Below are 23,457 nucleotides of genomic sequence, written 5' to 3'. Positions count from 1 at the left end.
AAAATTTAGAGAATAGCTAACACCTATCCTACTCAAACTCTTCCAGAAAATTGCAGAGGAAGGTAAACTTCTAAACTCATTCTATGAGGCCTGCATCACTCTAATACCAAAACCTGACAAAGATGCCACCAAAAAAGAGAACTACAGGCCAATATCACTGATTAACATAGATGCAAAAATCCTTAACAAAATTCTAGCAATCAGAATCCAACAATACATTAAAAAGATCATACATCATGACCAAGTGGGCTTTATCCCAGGGATGCAAGGATTCTTCAATATCCACAAATCAATCAACGTAATACACCACATTAACAAAATGAAAAATAAAAACCATATGATTATCTCAATAGATGCAGAGAAAGCCTTTGACAAAATTCAACATCCATTTATAAAAAACCCTCCAGAAGGCGGGAACAGAAGGAACATTCCTCAACATAATAAAAGCTACATATGACAAACCCACAGCAAACATTATCCTCAATGGTGAAAAACTGAAAGCGTTTCCCCTAAAATCAGGAACAAGACAAGGGTACCCATTCTCACCACTATCTCCGTTTTTTGAATATTGAGTTTCAAGACAATTTTTCACTCTCCTCTTTCACTTTCATCAAGAGGCTCTTTAGTTCTTCGTTTTCTGCCATAAAGGTGTTGTCATCTGCATATCTAAGGTTATTGATGTTTCTCCTGGTAATCATGATTCCGGTTTGTGCCTCATCCAGCCTGGCATTTCACATATAAGTTAAATAAGTATGGTGACAATATACAGCTTTGACATACTCCTTTCCCAATTAGGAACCAGTCTGTTGTTCCCTGTCCAGTTCTAACTGTTGCTTCTTGACCTGCATACAGATTTCTTAGGAGGCAGGTAAGGTGGTCTGGTATTCCCATCTCTTGAAGAATTTCCACAGTTTGTTGTAATCCACAGAGTCAAAGGCTTTGGCATAGTCAATAAAGCAGAAGTAGATGTTTCTCTGGAACTCTCTTGCTTTTTCTATGATCCAATGGATGTCGGCAGCTTGATTTCTGGTTCCTCTGCCTTTTCTAAATCCAGCTTGAACATCTGGAAGTTCTCAATTCATGTACTGTTGTAGCCTTGCTTGGAGAATTTTGAGCATTGCTTTGCTAGTGTGTGAGATGAGTGCAATTGTGCAGTAGTCTGAACCTTCTTTGGCATTGCCTTTCTTTAGGACTGGAATGAAAACTGACCTTTTCCAGTCCTGTGGTCACTGCTGAGTTTTCCACATTTGCTGCCATACTGAGTGCAGCACTTTAACAGCATCATCTTTTAGGGTTTGAAACACAGCCCCATTCATCAACAGAAAATTAGATTAAAGGTTTACCGAGCATGGCCCCACCCATCAGAACAAGACCCAGTTTCCCCACAGTCAGTCAGTAAGCTTCTTATCCTTATTAGAGAGCAGACAGAATAAAAACCACAATCGCAGAAAACTAATCAAACTGATCACATGGACCATAGCCTTGACTAACTCAATGAAACTATGGACCATGCCATGCAGGGCCACCTAAGACGGATGGGTCATGGTGGAGAGTTCTGACAAAACGTGGTCTACTGGAAAAGGGAATGGCCAACTACTTCAGTATTCTTCCCTTGAGAACCCCATGCACAGTATGAAAAGGCAAAAAGATATGACACTGAGCATCCCTCCATTTTCCTATTTGTATGCCAAGAACGCAAGGCCTTGACAGCTCTTTCTATGGCCCTTTTCTCAGGGTTATGTTTGAAGAGAATATTGAGGGTCAGGTAATGTCCTATTCTGGGACAAAAAGCAGGATTCTTATGTGGCAGATATACAAGGGAGGCGGGCTTCCCTGGTGGCTCAGAGGTTAAAGCATCTGCCTCCAATGCGGGAGACCCGGGTTGGATCCCTGGGTTGGGAAGATCCCCTGGAGAAGGAAACAGTAACCCACTCCAGTATTCTTGCCTGGAAAATCCCATGGATGGAGAAGCCTGGTAGGCTACAGTCCATGGGGTCGCAAAGAGTCGGACATGACTGAGCGACAGAACAGAACAGAACATACAAGGGAGGCATATACCTGGGCTGCTCCATGTCAACTCCCAGAGGTTTTAAGGGACAGGAAGAACCAGTGCCAAAATCATGCTTATGCTGCCTGCTGTGCTAATAATAATAATGCACTTTGTCTCATGAGACCTGGAAGTCTCATCTTCTGCCAGAATCCATGAAACAGTAACAAGCTAGCTTGTTACAGTTATCTTGAAAGTAGGATAAAATTTCAGACCTTTCAGACTCTGACATATAGCCAGCATAGTAAGATATGAATAAGAAACACCAGTAACAGGATTGAAAATATAGAAAGAAAACTGATACAATTTGTGAATGATTTTCCACATTAAAAATTCCAGAAGACATTAACGTAAAAATTAATCAATGCTGCTAGAAACAACATTAATACAAGATACAATATATATGTTGCTGCTGCTAAGTCACTTCAGTCGTGTCCGACTCTGTATGACCCCATAGACGGAAGCCCACCAGGCTCCCTCGTCCCTGGGATTCTCCAGGCAAGAACACTGGAGTGGGTTGCCATTTCCTTCTCCAATGTGTGAAAGTGAAAAGTGAAAGTGAAGTCACTCAGTCATGTCCAACCCTCAGCGACCCCACGGACTGCAGCCTACCAGGCTCCTCCATCCATGGGATTTTCTAAGTAATAGTACTGGAGTGGCTTGCCTTCTCCGAACATATATTCTAGAAAGACTTAATAAGAAAGCTTTTTAAAATAGCATTTAAGGTAGCAACAAATAGGAACCTCCCTGGTGGTCCAGTGGCTAACACTCCATGCTCCCAAAGCAGGGCACCCAGGTTTCATTCTTGGTCAGGAAATTAGATCACACGTGCCACAACTAAGACCAAAAATCCCGCATCCCACAACTTAGAGCCAGCACAGCCAAATAAATAAAAAGAAACAACTCCTATAAAGCAATTGAATATGTGTGGGTACATATGTGTGTGTGCGCACGTGTGTATATATATATATATAGATAGATATATATATATAGAGAGAGAAATACTTGGGTGACTGAAAAAGAGCTATGCAACTTTACGTAAAACAGGTAAAGATCACAAAGACAGACATACATATACACACACACACACACACACACACTCTTTCTCTCCCCCATCAAACCATTACTCCCCCCAGACAGGCAGCCCAGAAGAAATAATAAAGAATGTGAATGGGCAATTCACAGAAATATAACCCAATGTCCAAGAAACAGTAAAAATACATTTCATGACAAAGACTGGCAAAAATGCTAACTCTGATAATCTGACAAAGTCTTGGCAAGAGAGCAAGAGTACAAAGTAAAAAGAATAATTATGTACAGCATACAGGAGTATAAATCAGTATACCAGATGGAAAAGAAATTTGGCAATATGGAATTGAATTCCAGCAATTTTTCTTCTAACTATAGGTCAGAGCTTTGCCATTCAAAATGTGGTCCAGAGACAAGCAGAATCAACAGTACTTTGAAGACTGTCAGGACTAGGACCCCATTAGAGATTTACTGAAATTAGAATCTGCATTTTAACAAAATTCCCAGGTTATCTTCATAGCCATTAAAGTCTGAGAAGCAGGAGTCTAAAGAATTCTTATCCATGCATGCAAGGAGACAGTAACAGAATAGTCAATACAGTATTCATTATAGAGTTCAGTTCAGTTGCTCAGTCGTGTCTGACTCTTTGCAACCCCATGAACCACAGCACACCAGGCCTCCCTGTCCATCACCAACTCCCGGAGTCCACCCAAACCTATGTCCATTGAGTCGGTTATGCCATCCAACCATCTTATCCTCTGTTGTCCCCTTCTCCTCCTGCCCTCAATCTTTCCCAGCGATATAAACAATCTCAACTTAATGAGTCAAACACAGTGTGATACAGAGGCAAAAAATTGAATACAGAGTTTTGGGGCTCCCCTGGTGGTTCAGACTGAAGAATTCACCTGAAATGTAAGAGACTCGGGACAGAGTTTTTAAGGTAATTACAGCAAATCTGCAGATATCAACATGTGGGGAAATCCAAAAGATATAAATAACAAATATAAAAACAAGGTTCAGAATATAAATGTTAATTGTTTATATTAACGTTCTATATATACAGAAACTCCTTTTGATATTCACGTACTTAGTAACAATATAAGAACATGCACTGAGAATATCTCCGGGGAAAAAACGAAGACAGAAGAAGGACTGCGAAGAAGTCAACAGCAGACTTCAATTGTTTATTTCCAGAAGAGACACAAAGATAAAACTGCAAAATGTTATGATGCAACTTATTCTCCAAGTTTCTCTGCACACTTAAATATTTCTTTAGAACTATCCACATGGCTCTTTTAGAATTATTAAGACAAATATACTGTAGGAAAATATATGCAGAATATGCAACAAACTCAATATGAAAAGAGCTCTTATAAATAAATCACTAAGAAATAAATTATACGAATAACATTTCCTAAGACAAAAATATGCTCAGTCATAATTAAATAATGCAAATCAAAACAATAAAGTGTCATTTTTCACTGAATTTCACAAATATGAAAAATGGGACAAAAGCCAGCATTGCCAATAGTGAAAAAACTCCCCTCCTCCATAAAACTTTTATAGGATTATAAACTGGTACAACCTTTCTAGACAGCAATTAGGCACTATCTACCAAAAGGTATAAACTTCCTAATTCACAGATTCTGCTGCTAGGAATTTCCCCTACAAATACATTCAAGAGATGCCCAAGCATTTCTGCAACTTAGTCCATTAATAGCAGCTTAGTCCATTAATAGGTTCAATTAATCTATGTAGATTCACTCAATAAAAGATTAAGGTTGACAGTTGAAAAATGCAGGGAGTTAGGGGTGCCGACTCTATGTATGGTCAAAATCAGTATCCACAGATTACACAGTTCTACAGTACATATTTATTGGGGAGAAAAAATCCACATAAGTGGACATATATAGCCCAAATCCATATTGCTCAAGGGTCAACTGTACACAGCCACTGCAGAGTGAAGATACCTATGACCAACTACAGAAATAGATTATTGGAGATGCTATCCTTGAAGGAAAAAAAAAGCAATTTCATTTGCTTACCCAAACCAAGATAAAATTATATTCTGATACATACATTAAAACATCCCAGTATTTCACTTCTGAAAATCAGTCTACTTCTTAATAATCAAAAAAAGAAAGTTATTAAACATAAATATTTAAAGTCAAGCACACCTATGTTCCTATGCTAACTCAAGCACTTTGGGTCAAGTTGTTACCACATTTTAAATCTTTTTCTGAATTTTTAAAAATAATAGCGTAATTTTCTGATTCCCAGAATATGTGAATCAACAGTTAACAAAAACTACTCAGTAACAAGAAGTTTCAATGAATTCAGCTACCAGTCTAAATTTTCTCATCCTTTCTTAGCCTAAAGTTTAAAAAGCAGTTTCAATGCAAACTGATACTATTTATATTATTTAAGGAAAGTAATTACAATTCTATTTTTCAAACTGCAGGTGAGGTCTCATTATAAAAGACACATAATTAGTAGCAATTTGTATTTTTTTTAGCATTTTTTTTGACTGGAGTAAAAAGACCCCAAGAGAAAGAAGAACACAGGTAAATGACTTTTTAGCTACAGCTATGTGCATATGAAAACATGATGTAAAATTTCTTACTGGGTCCTAATGAACAAATGCCAGTATGTCTATTTCATAGACAGAAACCACATGTAGTTTAAAATTTCACCACACGATGGGGCTAAAACTCTGCACAATTCTGCACACCTTAGAAAACTGCTCAGGTGCAGTGTTGAAAACATTGTTAACCCTTAATTCAAGTACTCCTATCATCTCTTCAAATAATAAAAGACTTAACACAAAGTTGAAAAAGAGAACCCAACAGTTATTTAATGACTATCCCATTTATTCAGGATAAGATTAAAAGGGCTCTGTCAGAAAACAAGAATTATAACTGAAAACCCAGGAATAGTTAATTTTGAGTGATACAGTGTTAAGTCATTATACTAAATGATGCATGTATTTATTTATTAAAACCACTTTGTGAAAGGTCTAAGAAGATACTTTCAAATACTGCTAGTTAAGAGTTCAAAGTGACATTATTTTCTGTAGGTAATCTAAAATAAATTAGAATTCATTGAAAATTTAGAATTGGCAAAATCAAGACTTTGTTTCATGAGGGCCTATATCCAGATCAAATGTCTGGTTCTAGAAAGCATTAAGAATTCCACCACACATAACAAAGTCAATCTTAATCAACCTTAATCAACACTTCAGTGAAGACAAGAATTATCCTCAATATTTGTAACTAATTTTCCAGGTGCTGATAATTTTTATTGATATGTTTTAAAATGAAAACAAATCTTAACTCATTTCAAAGAGAAAAAGGAAACAAACGGAGGAGCAAGAAATTCATATAGTTCCAGGCTCTGAAGTAGGTCTGGAAAAAACTGAATCCAGGAAAAGCACAGCTGACAGCAACGAGGGGGGTGGAGACATAACAACAAGAGCAAAGCAAATTTCAGAGACCTAAATAGAAGAGAAAAGGCGGGCAAACAGAGTCTGTAACTAAGAAATGGTTTTTCCATTTCCTAACAACTGTAATCCCATTTTATAATCTATGAAATAAAATGTTTAATCATTTTACAAAATTCACAAATGAAAATACTACAAAACAGAAAATGCATCCTAGATTCTAGTCTAGGCTCACACTAATTATATGAAAACAGGCAAGTCAATAAGCCTTCCAGAGAATCCATCTGCATAAAATAAAAGTCAGTTCACATGCTGTGTCTCCAGTGCAACTTTTCCAACATATTATGATCTGACAAGTCCTTACTGGGGAACAACTCAGCAAATTATAAAATTGTTCCCATGAAAGCTGTTTCGGCAAACTGTTCTATAAGAACTGCTTAGACCCGCAAAAGGTCCTAGATGAATGCCTCAGCATGGTAGAGAGTGATTAATAGGTAAGCAGATGATTAAGACCTCCCTCGATTCCTTTGCACTGTGGAAAAAACAAAGTAGAAGATAGTATGGAGCCAGATACATTGATTTTAATCAATTTCAACATCCCTCTCAGCAAGGCTTATAAGCAGATGACAATTTCAATGTCAAGCATGTCTTAGATACACTAAGTTCTGTTTCGGTTATATAAAATGAACATTTAAAAATCAGTGAGTCATCTGATATGTAGCAACACTGCAAAGTTCTCATAACTCCTAAAACTGAGTAATATGCCAAAGTCTCATTTATTTGAAAAATAAGTCTTCCAGCTGTAAGGAAAGACTTAAAATACTTCTGATTTTTTTTTAATGATATCTATAGGAAAGTAAGCAAAGTTAGTTATCAGAAGAATAGTACAGAGAGATAAGCCGCAGAAGTAATGTGCAATGTATTTAACTGGCTGGTTTGAATTTTAAAATGCAGAACTTTAGCACAAAAGACAACTTTTGAAGTAAATGGTTTAGAATGTTGATGGTATACTGAAAACTGACATATATAGATAAACCAACACATTAAAAATGAAAATAACTTAGAAAGTTTAGGTGTTTCTCTGCAAAACATTAAGTTTTAGTTTAACTACATCTGTGCAGAACATGAACTAAATAAAAGCAGACAGAAAGACAGAAAAGAGAAATGCAAGAAAGAATACCTTTGTTGATGATGGTGGGGTAGGAAAATTAAGCCAGGCTGGAGCAAAGTCATGCTGCGCCATTTAGGTCCAGTCTCTCCAACTCAGCGAAACAAGGTTTCAACACCTCATGGCAAGTCCCTGTCATACAAAAGTGGAAAGCATTAGATCTATATAGTTCCTGGCCAAAGTTATCTTATACCTCCCTTTAAATTACAATGATCTGACTACTATAAGATTTCAATTATAATTCTAGAAAAGGCAAAAATATAGTGACAAACCAGATCAGCACAGTGGAGGATAAAGGGCCTGGAGAGAAAGGAAATGACTACTACAAAGGGATGAAAGAAATTTTCAAGGTTAACTGGGTATTTATCTTAATCGTGGTGAAGGTTATTATACAAATGTAGACACATGTTAAAACTCAAATTATGCACTTTAAAATGGATAATTTTATTATAAACTACCTCAATGAAGCTTAGTTTTGAAATTACAAGTCTTAGACTAGTTATAAAGTGTCTCCTGATGTGACACAATACGATGCACACAGCATTACCTATGTACACAGCACATATTCTTCCCCCTTGCCCCATACAGAATCTGAATTCTGATCTAATTACCAATTTGCAGGAAATTCAAAACAGATAATAAATTAAAGGACAACTGAGGGAAGTAATCCCATCAAATTGAGATCACAAGATATTCTACAGGTCAAATGATATGGCTTCTTCAGCAAATACATGAATTTCACAGACAGATCAATCAAATACATGTGGACCTTACATAGATCCTTATTCCAACCAAATTCAAAAAGTGAAAATTATGAACAGTCCAAAATTTGAACATGAGCTGAATATTAAATGACTTCAAGAAATTATTAGTCACTGTAGATGTAACTGTTAGTGCAATGATGGTACAGTGGACTCTTCAACAATAAGGTCTCAAACTGTGATGGTTTGAGATACTTATACACAGATTTTTATGTAATACAGCACTATATGACCTGAGGTTGGTTGGATCGAGATATATGGAGCAGCAAGTGGGGAGGGCCAACTGTAAAGATTTTTTGACTTCTCAAGTTAGACTTTTGAACTGCATGGATGGACAGCACCCCAACCTCTATGCTATTCAAGGGTCAACTGTATATAAAAGGACATATACTGAAGTCTTTGCAATTAAATCCATGTATCTGTAACTTGCTTTAGGGGAAAAAAACAAGGAATATGGGTGTTTCTGAAACTGTCCGTGTGTTTATAAATGTTAGTACAGAGAGGTGACTAAGTAGTCTCTCTACTTAACATTTATGTTTGAAAATTTCCTCAATTAAAAGGATTTTTTTAAATTACAATCCTCACAACAGGCATCCACTACTCTCCTACATTCTAAATTTAACTTTTTGGAAGCCTCTCTCAATTGCATCAAAAATTTCAAGTCACCAGCCCAATCTAAACCCAGTAAATTCAGATTTTTTTAAATGGGGAAGAAGCCAACTGGGCAACTGTACTCATTTCAATATAGAGCTTAGAAATTAGTCAATGAAGAAATCAAATTTTCTAAACATTAATGTCTAAATTTACTAATGTCTTATACTTACAATTGCAGAATAATCTCAAAAGGTAAATTTTAAAAAGCAAAATTATCAATACCACTGCTAATCATCCTTTTTCAAAATTCTTTCAAATATAAGTGCTATGGCAGAATTTAAGTCATACCAAAGTATTTCCTAAATAAAAATTCTCAAGATACTACACAAAAACTCCACTTCTACTATCCAATGTACTGGAAAGGGGAAGGGGTGGAGGGAAGGTCAACCAATGTCAGATATAAGAAACAGAAACAACTGGTTAACTCGCTAAGGTAATGAAAATGTTTACATACTCAATTAAATGAGTAGGGCTTCGCTGGTGGTCCGGTAGTTAAGAATTCGCCTGTCAATGCAGGGGACACCGGTTTGATCCCTGGTCCGCGAAAATCCCATATGTCACAAGGCAACTAAGCCTGTGTGCTGCAACTACTGAGCCTGCACAACCTAGAGCTGCGTTATGCAACAGAGAAGCCACCACAATACCAAGCCTGCACACAGCAACTAAAGAGTAGCCCCAGGAACCATAGAAAACCAAAGGTTAAATGGTAAGTTACACACTAAAACTTATTCCTAAGAGACAAAACACTACTATTATCTCTGTTTCTGTCTTTATGAATTCTAATTTAAATCAATTCTTAAAGAATAAAGCATAGACAGCTAATGGCATAAGTTTTCCTGTTCTGTAAAAAGGTAAAGAGCAATAATAGTTAATATCACAACATTTACAGAAGTGTGTGATGAGATCAAGATATGCCATCCTCAAAACAAGCCACTTTGATACAAGAAAAATTGAGCTGAAGGCATGTGAGTTCCTAAAATTCTTTATCAACCTAAATGCAAAGCCTGCCAAAAGAATTTATTAATCCCCTCTCCTGGTGCAACTCATCTTCTCTTTTTGGAAGAACAAAAAAGAAAAAAAAAAATCAGCACCACACTCAGACACTGCCACAAACGCCTAAGGACCCAGTTATCCATTTTATTTCAAAAATCATTTGCTTCTTCCTACTAAGTATTCTTTCCCCCTGTGAAGTTAGCTAAACAGATTCCAAATTCTACTCATCCTCTTTGAGTTACTCACGGTGAGAGGTACTGACAGGTGACTGCGTGCTTAATAAACTTGTTTGTTTTCTCTTGTTAATTGTCTTTCCTCAGTTTATAGAGTCTCAGCCAGAGAACACAGGAACGGAGAAAATAAATTTTTTCCTGGTGGCTGAGGGGTAAAAGAATCCGTCTGCAGTGCAGAAGATGCAAGAGACACAGGTTTGATCCCTGGGTCAGGGAAGATCCCTTGGTGGCAGGCTCAGCAACCCACTCCAGTATTCTTGCCCAGAAAATCCCATGGAGAGAGGAGCCTGGCAGGCAACAGTCTGTAGGGTCGCAAAGAGTCAGACACGACTTAGCGACTGAACAACAGAGGAACTAAGATGCCACATGCTGCAGGGCAACTAAGCCTACAGTCACAACTCCTGAGTCCGCATACCACAAATAAGAGCCCAGGCACCACAAAGAAAGATCCCGCCTGCGACAACTAAGACCCAACGCGGCCAAAGATAAATAAATATTTAAAGGAAAGACAGAATGTCCTAACACAGATCCAATAAAACAAAGACTGGGAGAGTTCTTATTTCTTTTCTTTCGTTTTTATTCCCTTTAGGCTCCAGACACATATCTGCAACAAAACACAAGCTGGACAAGGTAACAATGGCTCTTGTTTGAAGAGCTCTGAGAACAGCCATATCCATGGACAGCTGAAATAAAACTATTATATTGCCTTGAAACTACTTTCTGGAACCATGAACCTTTAGTAAAGTCTTATTAAAGGCTGCAACCTGTCTCAGCTGTGCTACGAGACTAAATTGATTTCTTCCTCGCCTATGTGTGAAGGATTTGCAACCTTTAGACAATATACTGAGCCTGATAACTTCTTATTCACCATGGACTTTTTGCATTAAACTTTATTAAAATATTATTTCTCTCAAACAACAACAAAACACTAGGTGATTACAATCAGAGGGACAGAGACTTCAGAAACTACCCAAAACAAAGAATACAGACTTTCAGAAATAGTTTAGAAAAGTCACTAAATGAACACACAACCACAACCCAATAATAAGCAACTCCAAAGATGGGAAGAAAAAAATATTTGACTCCTAGTCTCCAACTTATTGATTCAGCATTCAAAATGCTTGATTTTCTAACAAACATTACAAAGCATGCAAAGAAACAATACAGTACAGCCCATGGCGGGTGCGGGGGGGGGGGGGGGGGGGAGCTGTGACATTAGCAGAAACTGCCACTGATGTGAAACAGACATCAATTGTCTTAAATACAAAGGGCTAAAGGAAACCAGAACAATGTCTCAACAGAGTATCTACAAAGAGATAAGAAATACAGAAAAGAACCAAACAAATTCTGGAGCTAAAAAGTACGTTAAATGAAATGAAAATTTCAATAGACAGTTTAATAGCAGATTTGAGCCAGCAGGAAGAAGAATCAGAGAAACTGAAGAGTGATGGTCAATTAAAATTACCTGATTAAGGAGCTAGAAGAAAAAAAGAAAAGAAAACTGAACAAAGACTTGTAGGACATCATCAAGCATATCAACATACACATAACAAAAGTTTCAGAAGGAAAGAAAAAAAGGGGGGCAGAAAAAGAAACCAAGAAATAATGGCTAAACACTTAGTAAATTAGCTAAAGACATAAAACACACATATCCAAGAAGTTAACTGAACTCCAAGAAAGATAACACAAAAAGATTCACACCAAGACACATAACCATCTACTCAAAGCTATGGTTTTTCCAGTAGTCATCTATGAATGTGAGAGCTGGACCATAAAGAAAGCTGAGCGCCGAAGAACTGATGCTTTTGAACTGTGGTGTTGGAGAAGACTCTTGAGAGTCCCTTGGACTGCAGGGAGATCAAACCAGTCCATCCTAAAGGAAATCAACCGTGATTTCTGTATCTGTGGGGAAACCTATTAAAGCTAATAAACTCAGCAATAGTGCAAGATACAAGATCAACAAAGAAAATTCAATAGCATTTCTATATATTAGCAATAACAATCCAAAAGGAAATGAATAAACAAATCTATTCAAAAATCATCCAGAAATAAATTTAACCAAGAAGGTTTAAGATTTGTTCACTGAAAAACTACAAACCATTGCTACAGGAAAATTTTAAAGATCTAAATTAATATAAAAACATGCTGTGTTCAAGGACTGGGAAACTTAAGTATTGTTAAGATAGCAATAACAGATTCAACATAACCCCTATTAAAATTCCAACAACCCTTTTTGCAGGAACAGAAAAGCCATTCTCAATTCATTTGGAACACTAAGGAACCCCAAATAGCCAAAACACTACTGGAAAAGGAGAACACAGTTACAGGACTCACATATCCCTATTTTGAAACTTACTACAAAGCTATAATGATCAAAATAATGTCTTACTGGTATAGTGTAAGGGATAGATATATAAACCAATGGAACAGAACTGAGAATCCAGAAAAAGTCATACATGTATGGCCAACTGACTTTTCTTTTTAACCAAACTGCTAAGACCACAACAAATGAACTTCAACAAGTGGATACCCAATAAACTTGCATTGATATCTATAACTCAAAATGGATCAAAGATGCACAAAAGCTAAAATTATAAACTAGCAGAAGAAAACAGAGGTAAAGCATCACTAATTTAGGACTTGGCAATGGAATTTTAGATACAGCACTTTTGGATTTCACTAAAATTTAAAACTTCTATAGAAAGGATATCATCTAGAAAGTGGAAAGACAACAGAATAGAAGAAAATATTTGCAAATTTTATCTAACAGGTTTCCAGTGTTCAGAATATATAAAGAATTCTTGAAGACAATGTAAAAATGAGCAAAGGACTTGAACAGACATTTCTCAGCCTCCCTCCAAGAAAGGGGAAAGAACTAAACAGTAAAATAGTAAGTGTTAGACAACCCTGGTGGTGGTCCAGTGGTTAAGAATCCTCTTGCCAATGCAGGGGACACGGGTTTGATCCCTGATCCAGGAAGATTTCACATGCCACAGGACAACTAAGCTCATGCACAACTATTGAAGCCTGTAAGCCTAGAGCCTGTGCTCCACAACGCGAGAAAAGTCACTGCAATGAGAAGCCTGACCACTGAAGCAAGAGCAGCCCCACCTCGCAGCAACTACAGAAAGCCCAAGTGCAGAAACGACCCAGCACAGCCAAAAATTAATTTTTAAAAAATAACAAGTGTCTGTACACTCATGGCTGATTCATGTCAATGTATGGCAAAAACCACTACAATACTGTAATTAGCCTCCAATTAAAATAAATAAATTTAAATATATATATAAATAATATAAAATGAAATTTAAAAGTATATAAAAAAATAACAAGGGTTGCCAAATATATGAAGAAACTGGTACCCTGGTACATTGTTAATGGGAAGGTAAACTGATGCAAGTGCTGGGGAAAACAGTTTGATAATTCCTCAGAAAGCTAAAAATATATAGCATATGACTCAGCAATACCACTGCATTCAAAAGAATTGAAAATGGATACTTAAATACTTGAATGCTGATGCCCACAGCAGATCTATTCACAACAGCCAAGAGGTGGAAACATCTCAATGACCACCTATCGATAAATGAATAAAAAACAAACTGTGTATGTATTCAATAGAAGACATATTCTATTACGATTAACCATGAAAATATGCTAAGCCACCAAACACATCCAGAAGCCAGATCACATGCTGCTGCTGCTAAGTCACTTCAGTCGTGTCCGACTCTGTGCGATGCCATAGACGGCAGCCCACCAGACTCCCCCGTCCCTGGGATTCTCCAGGCAAGAACACTGGAGTGGGTTGCCATTTCCTTCTCCAATGCATGAAAGTGAAAAGTGAAAGTGAAGTCGCTCAGTCGAGTCCGACTCTTAGCGACCCCATGGACTGCAGCCTACCAGGCTCCTCTGTCCATGGGGTTTTCCAGGCAAGAGTACCGGAGTGGGTTGCCATTGCCTTCTCCAGATCACATGCTGTACAATCCCAATTTTTATGAAATATCCAGAACAGACAAATCCAGAGATGAAAAGCAGAGACCTAACCAGGGACTGCTGGGGAGGAGGAATGGGACTGGTTGCTAAATGGATTCAGATTTTTCTTAGAGGATAATGCAAATGTTCTGGAATTTGGGTCAGAACCAAGTTTAGTACATCATTGTGAACGTACTAAATGACACTGAATTTTATACATTTTAAAATGGCTAATTTCATGTAACGTGGCTTTCACCTCATAAAAATAAATAAATGTGCTATATTATAACCCCTTGAATAAAACACTATGAATCCAGATAAATATATATACAACTGAAAAATTTTAGAAGGAAGAGGTTATTTACATAATTTCTAAGAACCTCAAAAAAAAAATTACTACAGTTTTGTAATGAAATGGCCTGGCACATAGCCTGGGAAATCCTTAATCAACAGATCAAAGTGAGTATCATCAGTAAAAGAACAAACTGAAATTGTGTGCCAATGAGCAAGACAGGGCACCATTTCACTTCTGTAATATCCTAACCAGAGCACAGCCTGTCTTCAACAGGAGAGGCGCTAACTTGAGAGACATTTAGTTCAGTTGCTCAGTCATGTCAGATTCTTTGAGACCCCCAGGGACTGCAACATGCCAGGCTTCCCTGTCCATCACCAACTCCCAGAGCTTGTGACATTATATGAGACACATCATATGCACTCTAACAACTAGTTCAAAATCTTCAAGAATCAGGTTATTTTTTTTTTTAAATGAGGAGGCTGTGACATGTTTATTCTATGTTTTTGAGTCATGTTTTTAACATTTCTTCAATTTTTTTTTTATTTGGACCATTCTTAAAATCTTTATTGAATTTGTCACAATATTGTTCCTGTTTTATGTTTTGGCTTTTTGGCCCTAAGGCATGTGGGATCTTAGCTCCCCAACCAGGGATGGAACCTGAACCCCCTTCTTTGGAAGGTGAAGTCTTAACCACTGGACCACCAGGGAAGTTTCATGTTTTTAACTTTGAAAAGTATACTCTGACATCTTATTCCACTGTTGTGTCTGCTTCACTACTGCAATACCACTAATGAAGTCTGATTAATATTTAGTAAGCTCTTCAGACTGCAATCATTTATTATGGAATTATAAGCTGAACCTAACTACAGATCCAAAATTTGAATCTGTGGCCAGAGAAGTTTGCAAGTCTACAATATCAGAGGTAGGTAGTGAAAGAAAGGATCTTTAATGACCTGAAAGAGAAAGTGACATCTGTTGACCAGACCAATCATTGAGGGAGGAATGAGTGATTCAGTTTCTCTACTTTTCCTGGAGTTCACATATGTCTTGGTTCAGAGACAGACCAAGGGGCGGGGGTGTGTGTAATTAGACTTCTTTTTCTTAATCTGCACTCACAGTAGGATGCTGTTGATTCAGGCAAGTTGGAAATCAGGCTCTTTTTGTCCCCAAATGGAGAATACAGTCAGTGCTGTCATCAGTGAGTGCTCTCACACATTGTACAGTCTGCTTATGACTGAGGCGTGTCAAGGTGGTTTCCCCAGGAGGCTCATAAGCAGTTCTAAGTGTCTTGGCTGTGCACTTGGGCCAACTGAACCACAGAGGCATATGCTCCAAATAATAGGAGTTAGCATTAGAAGTTTGTGAAAAGGTTATATATATTGTTACAAATGGATATTGAGTATAAATACAAAAATAATTACTGAAAATGTGTATAATATTGCATGGATGCTAACTGGTGATATTTTTCTATTATTTCTCTAGGCTCAGTATAAATATCAAATGATATTAGTGAAAATTGTGGTAATGAAAATTGTAATTTATTTTCTTTTTTAGAATTAGTGGTAGAAATTTTATGAAATTGGGGATTTCTACATACTGAAAGAATCAAAAAGAAAATAATTACTACTTTTCTATCTCAAGTTAATAATCAGAGATCTTGCATCATAGAGATTTGTTCCCAAACTACCCTATTTTTCATATATATATATATTTATTTACTTGATTGCTCTGGGTCTTGGAGAAAGAAATGGCAACCCACTCCAGTGTTCTTGCCTGGAGAATCCCAGGGACAGGGGAGCCTGGTGGGCTGCCGTCTACGGGGTCGCACAGAGTCGGACACGACTGAAGCGACTTAGCAGCAGAAGCAGACAGATTTCCCTAATAAAGTAAAAGGTTCCTCCCCTACAGATTCTGATTCAACAGGTCTTAAGGCTGAGAATTCTATTCTTAAATGAGTACTTAAAGTAATGAATGATAATCAGGAAAAGATGGTAAATACTGAATATTTACTAAGAAAAAAACTCTTGCCTCAGGAACATGGCCTCTAAACACAGGAAAATAATCCACTGCCCTACTGTTTCTTACAGTTTCAGTTATGAAACAAAGTGTCTAATATATTTTCTTAGTTTTCAAACTCTCAATTACAGATTAGACTCTCAAATATAAAACATTAGCAAATTTCACAAGAAATATAGAGTATTAGAAATTTCCATCCTTTAAAAAGTTTAATATTATTGGCTTGCTTTAGCCTTGAATTTTGTTAAGTCCCCTATTCCCCTCAGCTTATCTCTTATTAAGTTGTTCAGAACCTTTCTGTTTTACCTACATGTAAAAATAAAAAATAAAATAGAAGAGGAATTTTATGAGAATTGCTATTTGTTAAATTGCTACATGTGAAAATTGCTACTTTCACCCCTACAAAAAGAATTCTATTTAAGGAGGAAAAAAAAAAAAACATTACTGGAAACAGCATGCTTTCAATTCTCGAGATTTTAGATTACTAAAGGCTTAATACACAAAATATAACTGAAGCACTCCAAAACTTATAATGAGCTAACAATTTTCATACAAAACGTACTACAAAAAAAAAAAAAAACCTTACTCTATAAACAAATTTTTACTCACTGAGCTTCTCTTTCAAGCTCACAATACTAAGCCGTTTAAGTCACCCCTGAATGAGATCTTTTTTTAAGGACTGGTAAAGATAAACTTTAATTTAGAATTATACTGCAAACAATATGGTCTACAAAGGATAAAATTTAATTCAGATCAGTTCATTTACTAAACAGTCAATGTAAGCTAAAACAAGCACTAAACACTGCTGAAAGTACAAGATTTAAAAGGGCAGTCTTCCCTCTTTAACAGCTAAGGTTGTATATTGTCACCCTGCTTATTTAACTTATATGCAGAGTACATCATGAGGAACACTGGGCTGGAAGAAGCACAAGCTGGAATCAAGATTGCCGGGAGAAATATCAATAACCTCAGATATGCAGATGACACCACCCTTATGGCAGAAAGTGAAGAGGGACTAAAAAGCCTCTTGATGAAAGTGAAAGAGGACAGTGAAAAAGTTGGCTTGAAGCTCAACATTCAGAAAACTAAGATCATGGCATCTGGTCCCATCATTTCATGGCAAATAGATGGGGAAACAGTGGAAACAGTGTCAGACTTTATTTTTTGGGCTCCAAAATCACTGTGGATGCTGACTGCAGTCATGAAATTAAAAGACGCTTACTCCTTGGAAGGAAAGTTATGACCAACCTAGATAGCATATTAAAAAGCAGAGACATTACTTTGCCAACAAAGGTCCATCTAGTCAAGGCTATGGTTTTTCCCGTGGTCATGTATGGATGTGAGAGTTGAACTGTGAAGAAAGCTGATAGCCGAAGAATTGATGCTTTTGAACTGTGGTGCTGGAGAAGACTCGAGAGTCCCTTGGACTGCAAGGAGATCCAACCAGTCCATTCTAAAGGAGATCGATCCTGGGTGTTCATTGGAAGGACTGATGCTAAAGCTTAAGCTCCAATACTTTGGCCACCTCATGCGAAGAGTTCACTCACTGGAAAAGACTCTGATGCTGGGAAGGATTGGGGGCGGGAGGAGAAGGGGACGACAGAGAATGAGATGGCTGGATATCATCACCGACTCTGTGGACATGAGTTTGAGTGAACTCCGGGAGTTGGTGATGGACAGGAGGCCTGGCGTTTTGTGATTCATGGGGTCGCAAGAGTCGGACGACGACTAAGCGACCGAACTGAACTGAAGCTCACAAATGGAAACAAAGTTGCTGTCTCATATCCTTCATAAGGTATAAGCAAATTATCCATCTGAAGTATTTAACCAGAGAAATGTGCAAAGAGTGTGTATGTGTGTGTGCGCGCGCATGTGTGTGCACGCTCTGTCACTAAGCCCCATCCAACTCTTTGCAACCCCATGGACTGTAGCCCACCAGGCTCCCCTGTCCATAGAATTTTCCAGGCAAGAATACTGGATTGGGTTACCATTTTCTACTCCAGGGGTATCTTCCCAACCCAGGTCACCCCTTGACTGTGGACTAGACCTAATAGCTTGCTTCTAATGAAAAGAATGTGGCAGAAGTTACTTCTGAGACTAGGTCATAAAAGGCATTGAACACTTCTACCTACCTTTCTTCTCAAATCACTTCCTCTGGAAATGGAACTGCCATGCAAACAGCTGAAGATCTACATATACATATGCAAAGGAAATTGAGTCCTGAAGACAACAGCCAGCAGCAACCTGCTAACCCAAAGAGGAACACCTTCTTAGAAGGAGATCCTCTAGGCACCAGTCAAGCCTTCAAATGACAGCAACCTTTGAGATTTTTATGAAAGACACCTAAGAAGCCAGAACCACTCGGCTAAACTGCTACCAAATTTCTGGCCCACAGAAAATCCATGTGCAAAAGTATTTTAACTTCCTTGTTAAAAGAATACACAGTTTAAGAAAAAAAAAAAAAAAAGATGTTTTGCCATTTAAACAAATGTCAATATTATCAGAGTTCAAATAAAGTAAACAGATACACTTTAAAAAACATATGTGGCATCGGCTTATATATGTGTTCTGAAGGTGGGGGGGAGGGCAGAATAGGAAGAGATAAATAATTTACCCCCAGACTAGGCCCTTCCCAGGTGGCTCAGTGGTAAAGAATCTGTTTGCCAATGCAGGAGAAAGCAGGTTTGACCCCTGGGGGTCAGGAAGAACCACTGCAGAAGGAAATGGCAATCCACTCCAGTATTCTTGCCTGGGAAATCCCACGGACAGAGGAGTCTGGCAGGCTACAGTCCATGGGGTCACACAGTCAGACACAATTTAGCAACTAAACAACAACAACAAAACTACAAAGCCTGTTAAGATATGAACTCAAATCTTCCTGCCTCAAAACCATGCTCATTGTTCATTATCAATATATTTCTCAAACTTTTTCCCATAGAAGTTACTTACAAAGTTAACAAACCTGCCCCCTCCAAAATGTATTTTCAGAAAGTAACCAAAACAATTCATCCTCAAGTCCTACTGTACAAGCTCATGAAATTTCTGCACTGTACTTTATCTATATATGTTTCAATATAAAAAAATTTAAGTTACTTATTCAAGTAAAATAACCTTGAATCAGAGGTGATTGGTTTACCTTAAGGTTTCTTAAACCCTGTGTTTGAGAAAACACTGCTATAACAATGTAAAATCCCAGAGATGACTTTAGTTCAACTGGAATAAAAACATGAGGAAAAAACCAGAAAAATGTATGACTATGGTTAAATATATATATATAGCTTAGATACAACTTGACAATGTTTCATATAATATAGAATTTTTTAAAAGGGTATTATAAATTAGAATAATTACCAAGAAGCTTCTAAACTACCATCCCTTAAGATTTAAAGATCATGTTATTTAAAACATTCAAACTTATTTAGCCCAAGACATAAAACCATAATGTTTAATGTCTTGTTTCAATTAAGCAGAAAACAAAATTACACTCTCTGGCACTGACACAGAAAGGAAATGGAATTTATCATTGTTTCTCCTTGTCTGTCCCCACACCTTGGCCAATAACATAATCCTAAAAAATAAAAAACCTAAAGGAATCATTTTGTGTGAATAATTTAGAGTAAGCACAGAATATTTCTGAACAGGTCTCTTAAAACCACTGGGGGACTTCCTTGGTGGTTCAGTGGATAGGAATCTGCCTGCCGATGCAGGGGACATGGGTTTGATCTCTGGTCCAGGAAGATTCCACATGATGCAGGCAACTAACCCTGTGGGCCACAACCAATGAGACCAAGCGCTGAAACTACTGAAGCCCACATGCCAGAGCCTGTGCTCCTCAACAAGAGAATCTACCACAATGAGAAGCCTGAGCAGCACAACAAAGAGTTGCCCCTACTCACCACAACTAGCAAAAGCTCACAAGCAGCAACGAAGATCCAGCACAACCAAAAATAAGTAATTTAAAAAACAACTACTACTACTGGGGGTTTCCTTTCTCAATGGTACTAAGTCATTCTGTTACAAACTTATTTGAACTAATGAATCTAGCCAATGGACTCTCAACACATCAACCCAGTAATGAACATGTCAACCAACACCACTCAACATGCCAGTATATTTAAAACCAAGTAGAGAAAGTACTCTGGAGACACTGAGTACTACCTTGAACAGCACACAGGAATGAGAAATCAGAATTAAATTCAGCAGGCAAGGGAAGCACTCAGAAGTTTTTAAAGTTACAACTATATGTCTGGACATGTGTTTAGAAAAAATAAATCTGGTATAGTTTGTTGTAAAATAAAGGGGGCAGAAAGGATTCAGAAAATCACCTTGAGAGGAAAGGTATTGGTTCCCATTACCACTCACTCATAACAGAGGTTTTCAAAAGTTGTGTTACTTAAAAAATTTTAAAGAACTGTCCATGAGTTCAATTTCAGTGGAAAAGAGCTAGCTTCCTTCAATTTTCTAAAAGCTCTCTTATAAAAAATGGAAGTAAAGAGAGCAAGAATAAAGAGATAGTACATGCAAATAAATGAAGTCAGAACACTCTCATACCACACACAAAAACAAACTCAAAATAGCTTACAGACAAATATAATACATGACACCGTCAAACTCCTAGAAGATGATCATAAACAAAACATTCTGACATAAACTGTGCCAGTGTTTTCTTAGGCCAGTCTCCCAAGACAATAGAAATAAAAGCAAAAATAAACAAAAGGGACCTGATAAAACTTATAAGCTTCTACACAGCAAAGGAAACCATAAAGACAACCTACAGACTGGGAGAAAATGTTTGCAAACAGTGTGACCAACAAGAGCTTAATTTCCAAAATACATAACACCTTATACAACTCAATAACATAAAACAAACAAATCCAAACAAAAAATGGGCAGAAGACCTAAATAGCTATTTTTCCTCCATATTTGGAGATATTGTTCTCCAAAGAAGATATTCAAATGGCCAAAAAGCACATCAACAGATGCCCGATATCAATAATTCTTAGAGAAATGCAAACCAAAACGACGACTTATCAACTTCACTTGATCAGAATGGCCATCATCCAAGAGTCTAGAAGTAACAAATGCTGGAGAGGTTGTGGAGAAAAGAAAACCTTCCTACACCGTTGCTGGGAATATAAATTGGTGCAGCCACTGTGGAAAACAGTATGGACACTCCTTTAAAAGAGAGTTACTGTATGACCAGCAAATCCCTCTCCTGGGCATGCATCTGGAAAACACAAAAACTGTAATTCAAAAAGATACATGCACTGTAATGTTCATGGAAGGATTATGTACAATAGCCAAGACATGGAAGCAACCATGGACATTTATCCATACAGATGAAAGGATAAAGAACATGTGTACACACACACACAGAGGAATATTACTCAGCCATAAGAAAGAATGAAATACCATTTGCAGCAATATGGATGGACCCAGAGATTATCAAACTAAGTGACATAAGTCAGAGAAAGACAAATATTATGTCATTTATTATGTAGAATCCAAAAAACAGTAGTACAAATGAATTTACTACAAAACAGATTCATAGAAAAAACTTACAGTGATCAAAGGTGAATGGGAGGCATAAACTGGGATTATGGTATTAAAAGATGCACACCACCATATATAAAATAAACAAGGATAGAAACCAATTATACTTCAATTAAAAAAAAACAAGAAAAAGAATAAGGGGGTAGTAACAAAGGAAATGATGTGGAGGGGGGAGACAGGGAGGGAGACTGCAGAAACACAGTCTACAGGGGGGTGACTGCAAAGGACTGGATGTGAAGAGGTAAGGAGACTGAGAAACAGAAGATGAAAAACATTTCAAAGTTAGAAAATGAGAAGGACACAAACACTTGGGAGTGCTAGTAAATGGTGTTAATTTGGGGTGTTCACTTGTGAACACAATACATACTTAAAATTTGTGTGCAGTGTCCATTAGTGCATGTGTGTTACAAATGAAAACTTTTTACTGACAGAAAACCAGAAACAAAATTTTCTATAACTACTGGGCAACTTGCAGCAAATCACTAAAGGCCAGCAATTTAATCACTCACTCCTAGGTACTAGAACCTCTGTAAAAACCCTAAAAGAAGGGGTGTGCAGAGCTTCCAGGTTGCTGAATGTGCCTACTCGCTGAGGCAGTGGTATACCCCAAACTCCAAAGGGACTATTCCAGACAGCAACCTATGTACTGCTTCATTTGGCTGTTCAGTTATGTCTTCTAGAATATCCTTTACAATAAACCAGTAACAGTAGTGTTTTCTTGCATTCTGTGAACCATTACAGAAAAATATGGAACCTGGGGGGTAGCAGGGGGGAACTGGTGGTGGTGGGAGGGGTGTCCATGGGCATCTCTAATTTAAAGCCAAATCAGACAGAAGTTCGGGTAATCTGAAAATCTACTACTTGAGATTTATATCTGAAGTGGGACCAGAAGGGCAGTCCTATGGGACTGAGTCCTTAACCTGTACAGTCTAAACTAACTCCAGGTAGTAAGTGTTAGAAAATCCGAACTGAATTCAATTGTAGAAAACCCAGTTGAGTATCCACAAAAAAACTGGAGAACAGCTTGCTCCTTGGTATATGAATGTACACAGAGTACCCAGTAGTACTCAAAAAGAACGGAGTTGGGGTAGATTCTCCAAATAAAGAGCTACAATGGGCACTAACACCACAAAGATACTTGGATTTCAGAGTCCTTCAACGTAACAGTCATTCAAAAAGCAATGCTCACACACATAGAGTCCCAAAGAGCTTTTTAAGGCTTCCCTGGTGGCTCAGAGGTTAAAGCGTCTGCCTCTAATGCGGGAGACCTGGGTTTGATCCCTGGGTCGGGAAGATACCC

General features: G+C 37.5%; 1 protein-coding gene across 3 annotated transcripts in view; it reads right to left on the bottom strand.

Annotated features, from left to right (window-relative positions):
* The window catches only part of GPBP1 (GC-rich promoter binding protein 1), a 75,259-nt gene that overhangs the window by 30,189 nt on the left and 21,613 nt on the right, over positions 1-23,457 (bottom strand). For all 3 annotated transcript variants that reach the window (XM_055422026.2, XM_055422025.2, XM_055422027.2), the window contains exon 3: positions 7,696-7,815. In XM_055422026.2, coding sequence (XP_055278001.2) covers positions 7,696-7,758 — 63 coding nt within the window. In that variant the 5' untranslated portion in view covers positions 7,759-7,815. The remainder of the gene's footprint in view (positions 1-7,695; positions 7,816-23,457) is intronic.

The sequence above is a fragment of the Moschus berezovskii genome, chromosome 18 (genome assembly GCF_049115385.1).
Source record: "Moschus berezovskii isolate FMDL1 chromosome 18, NW_MosBer_1.0, whole genome shotgun sequence".
NCBI lineage: Eukaryota > Metazoa > Chordata > Mammalia > Artiodactyla > Moschidae > Moschus > Moschus berezovskii.
Note: the sequence above shows the minus strand (reverse complement) of the source record. Positions and strands in the feature narration are given on the sequence as shown.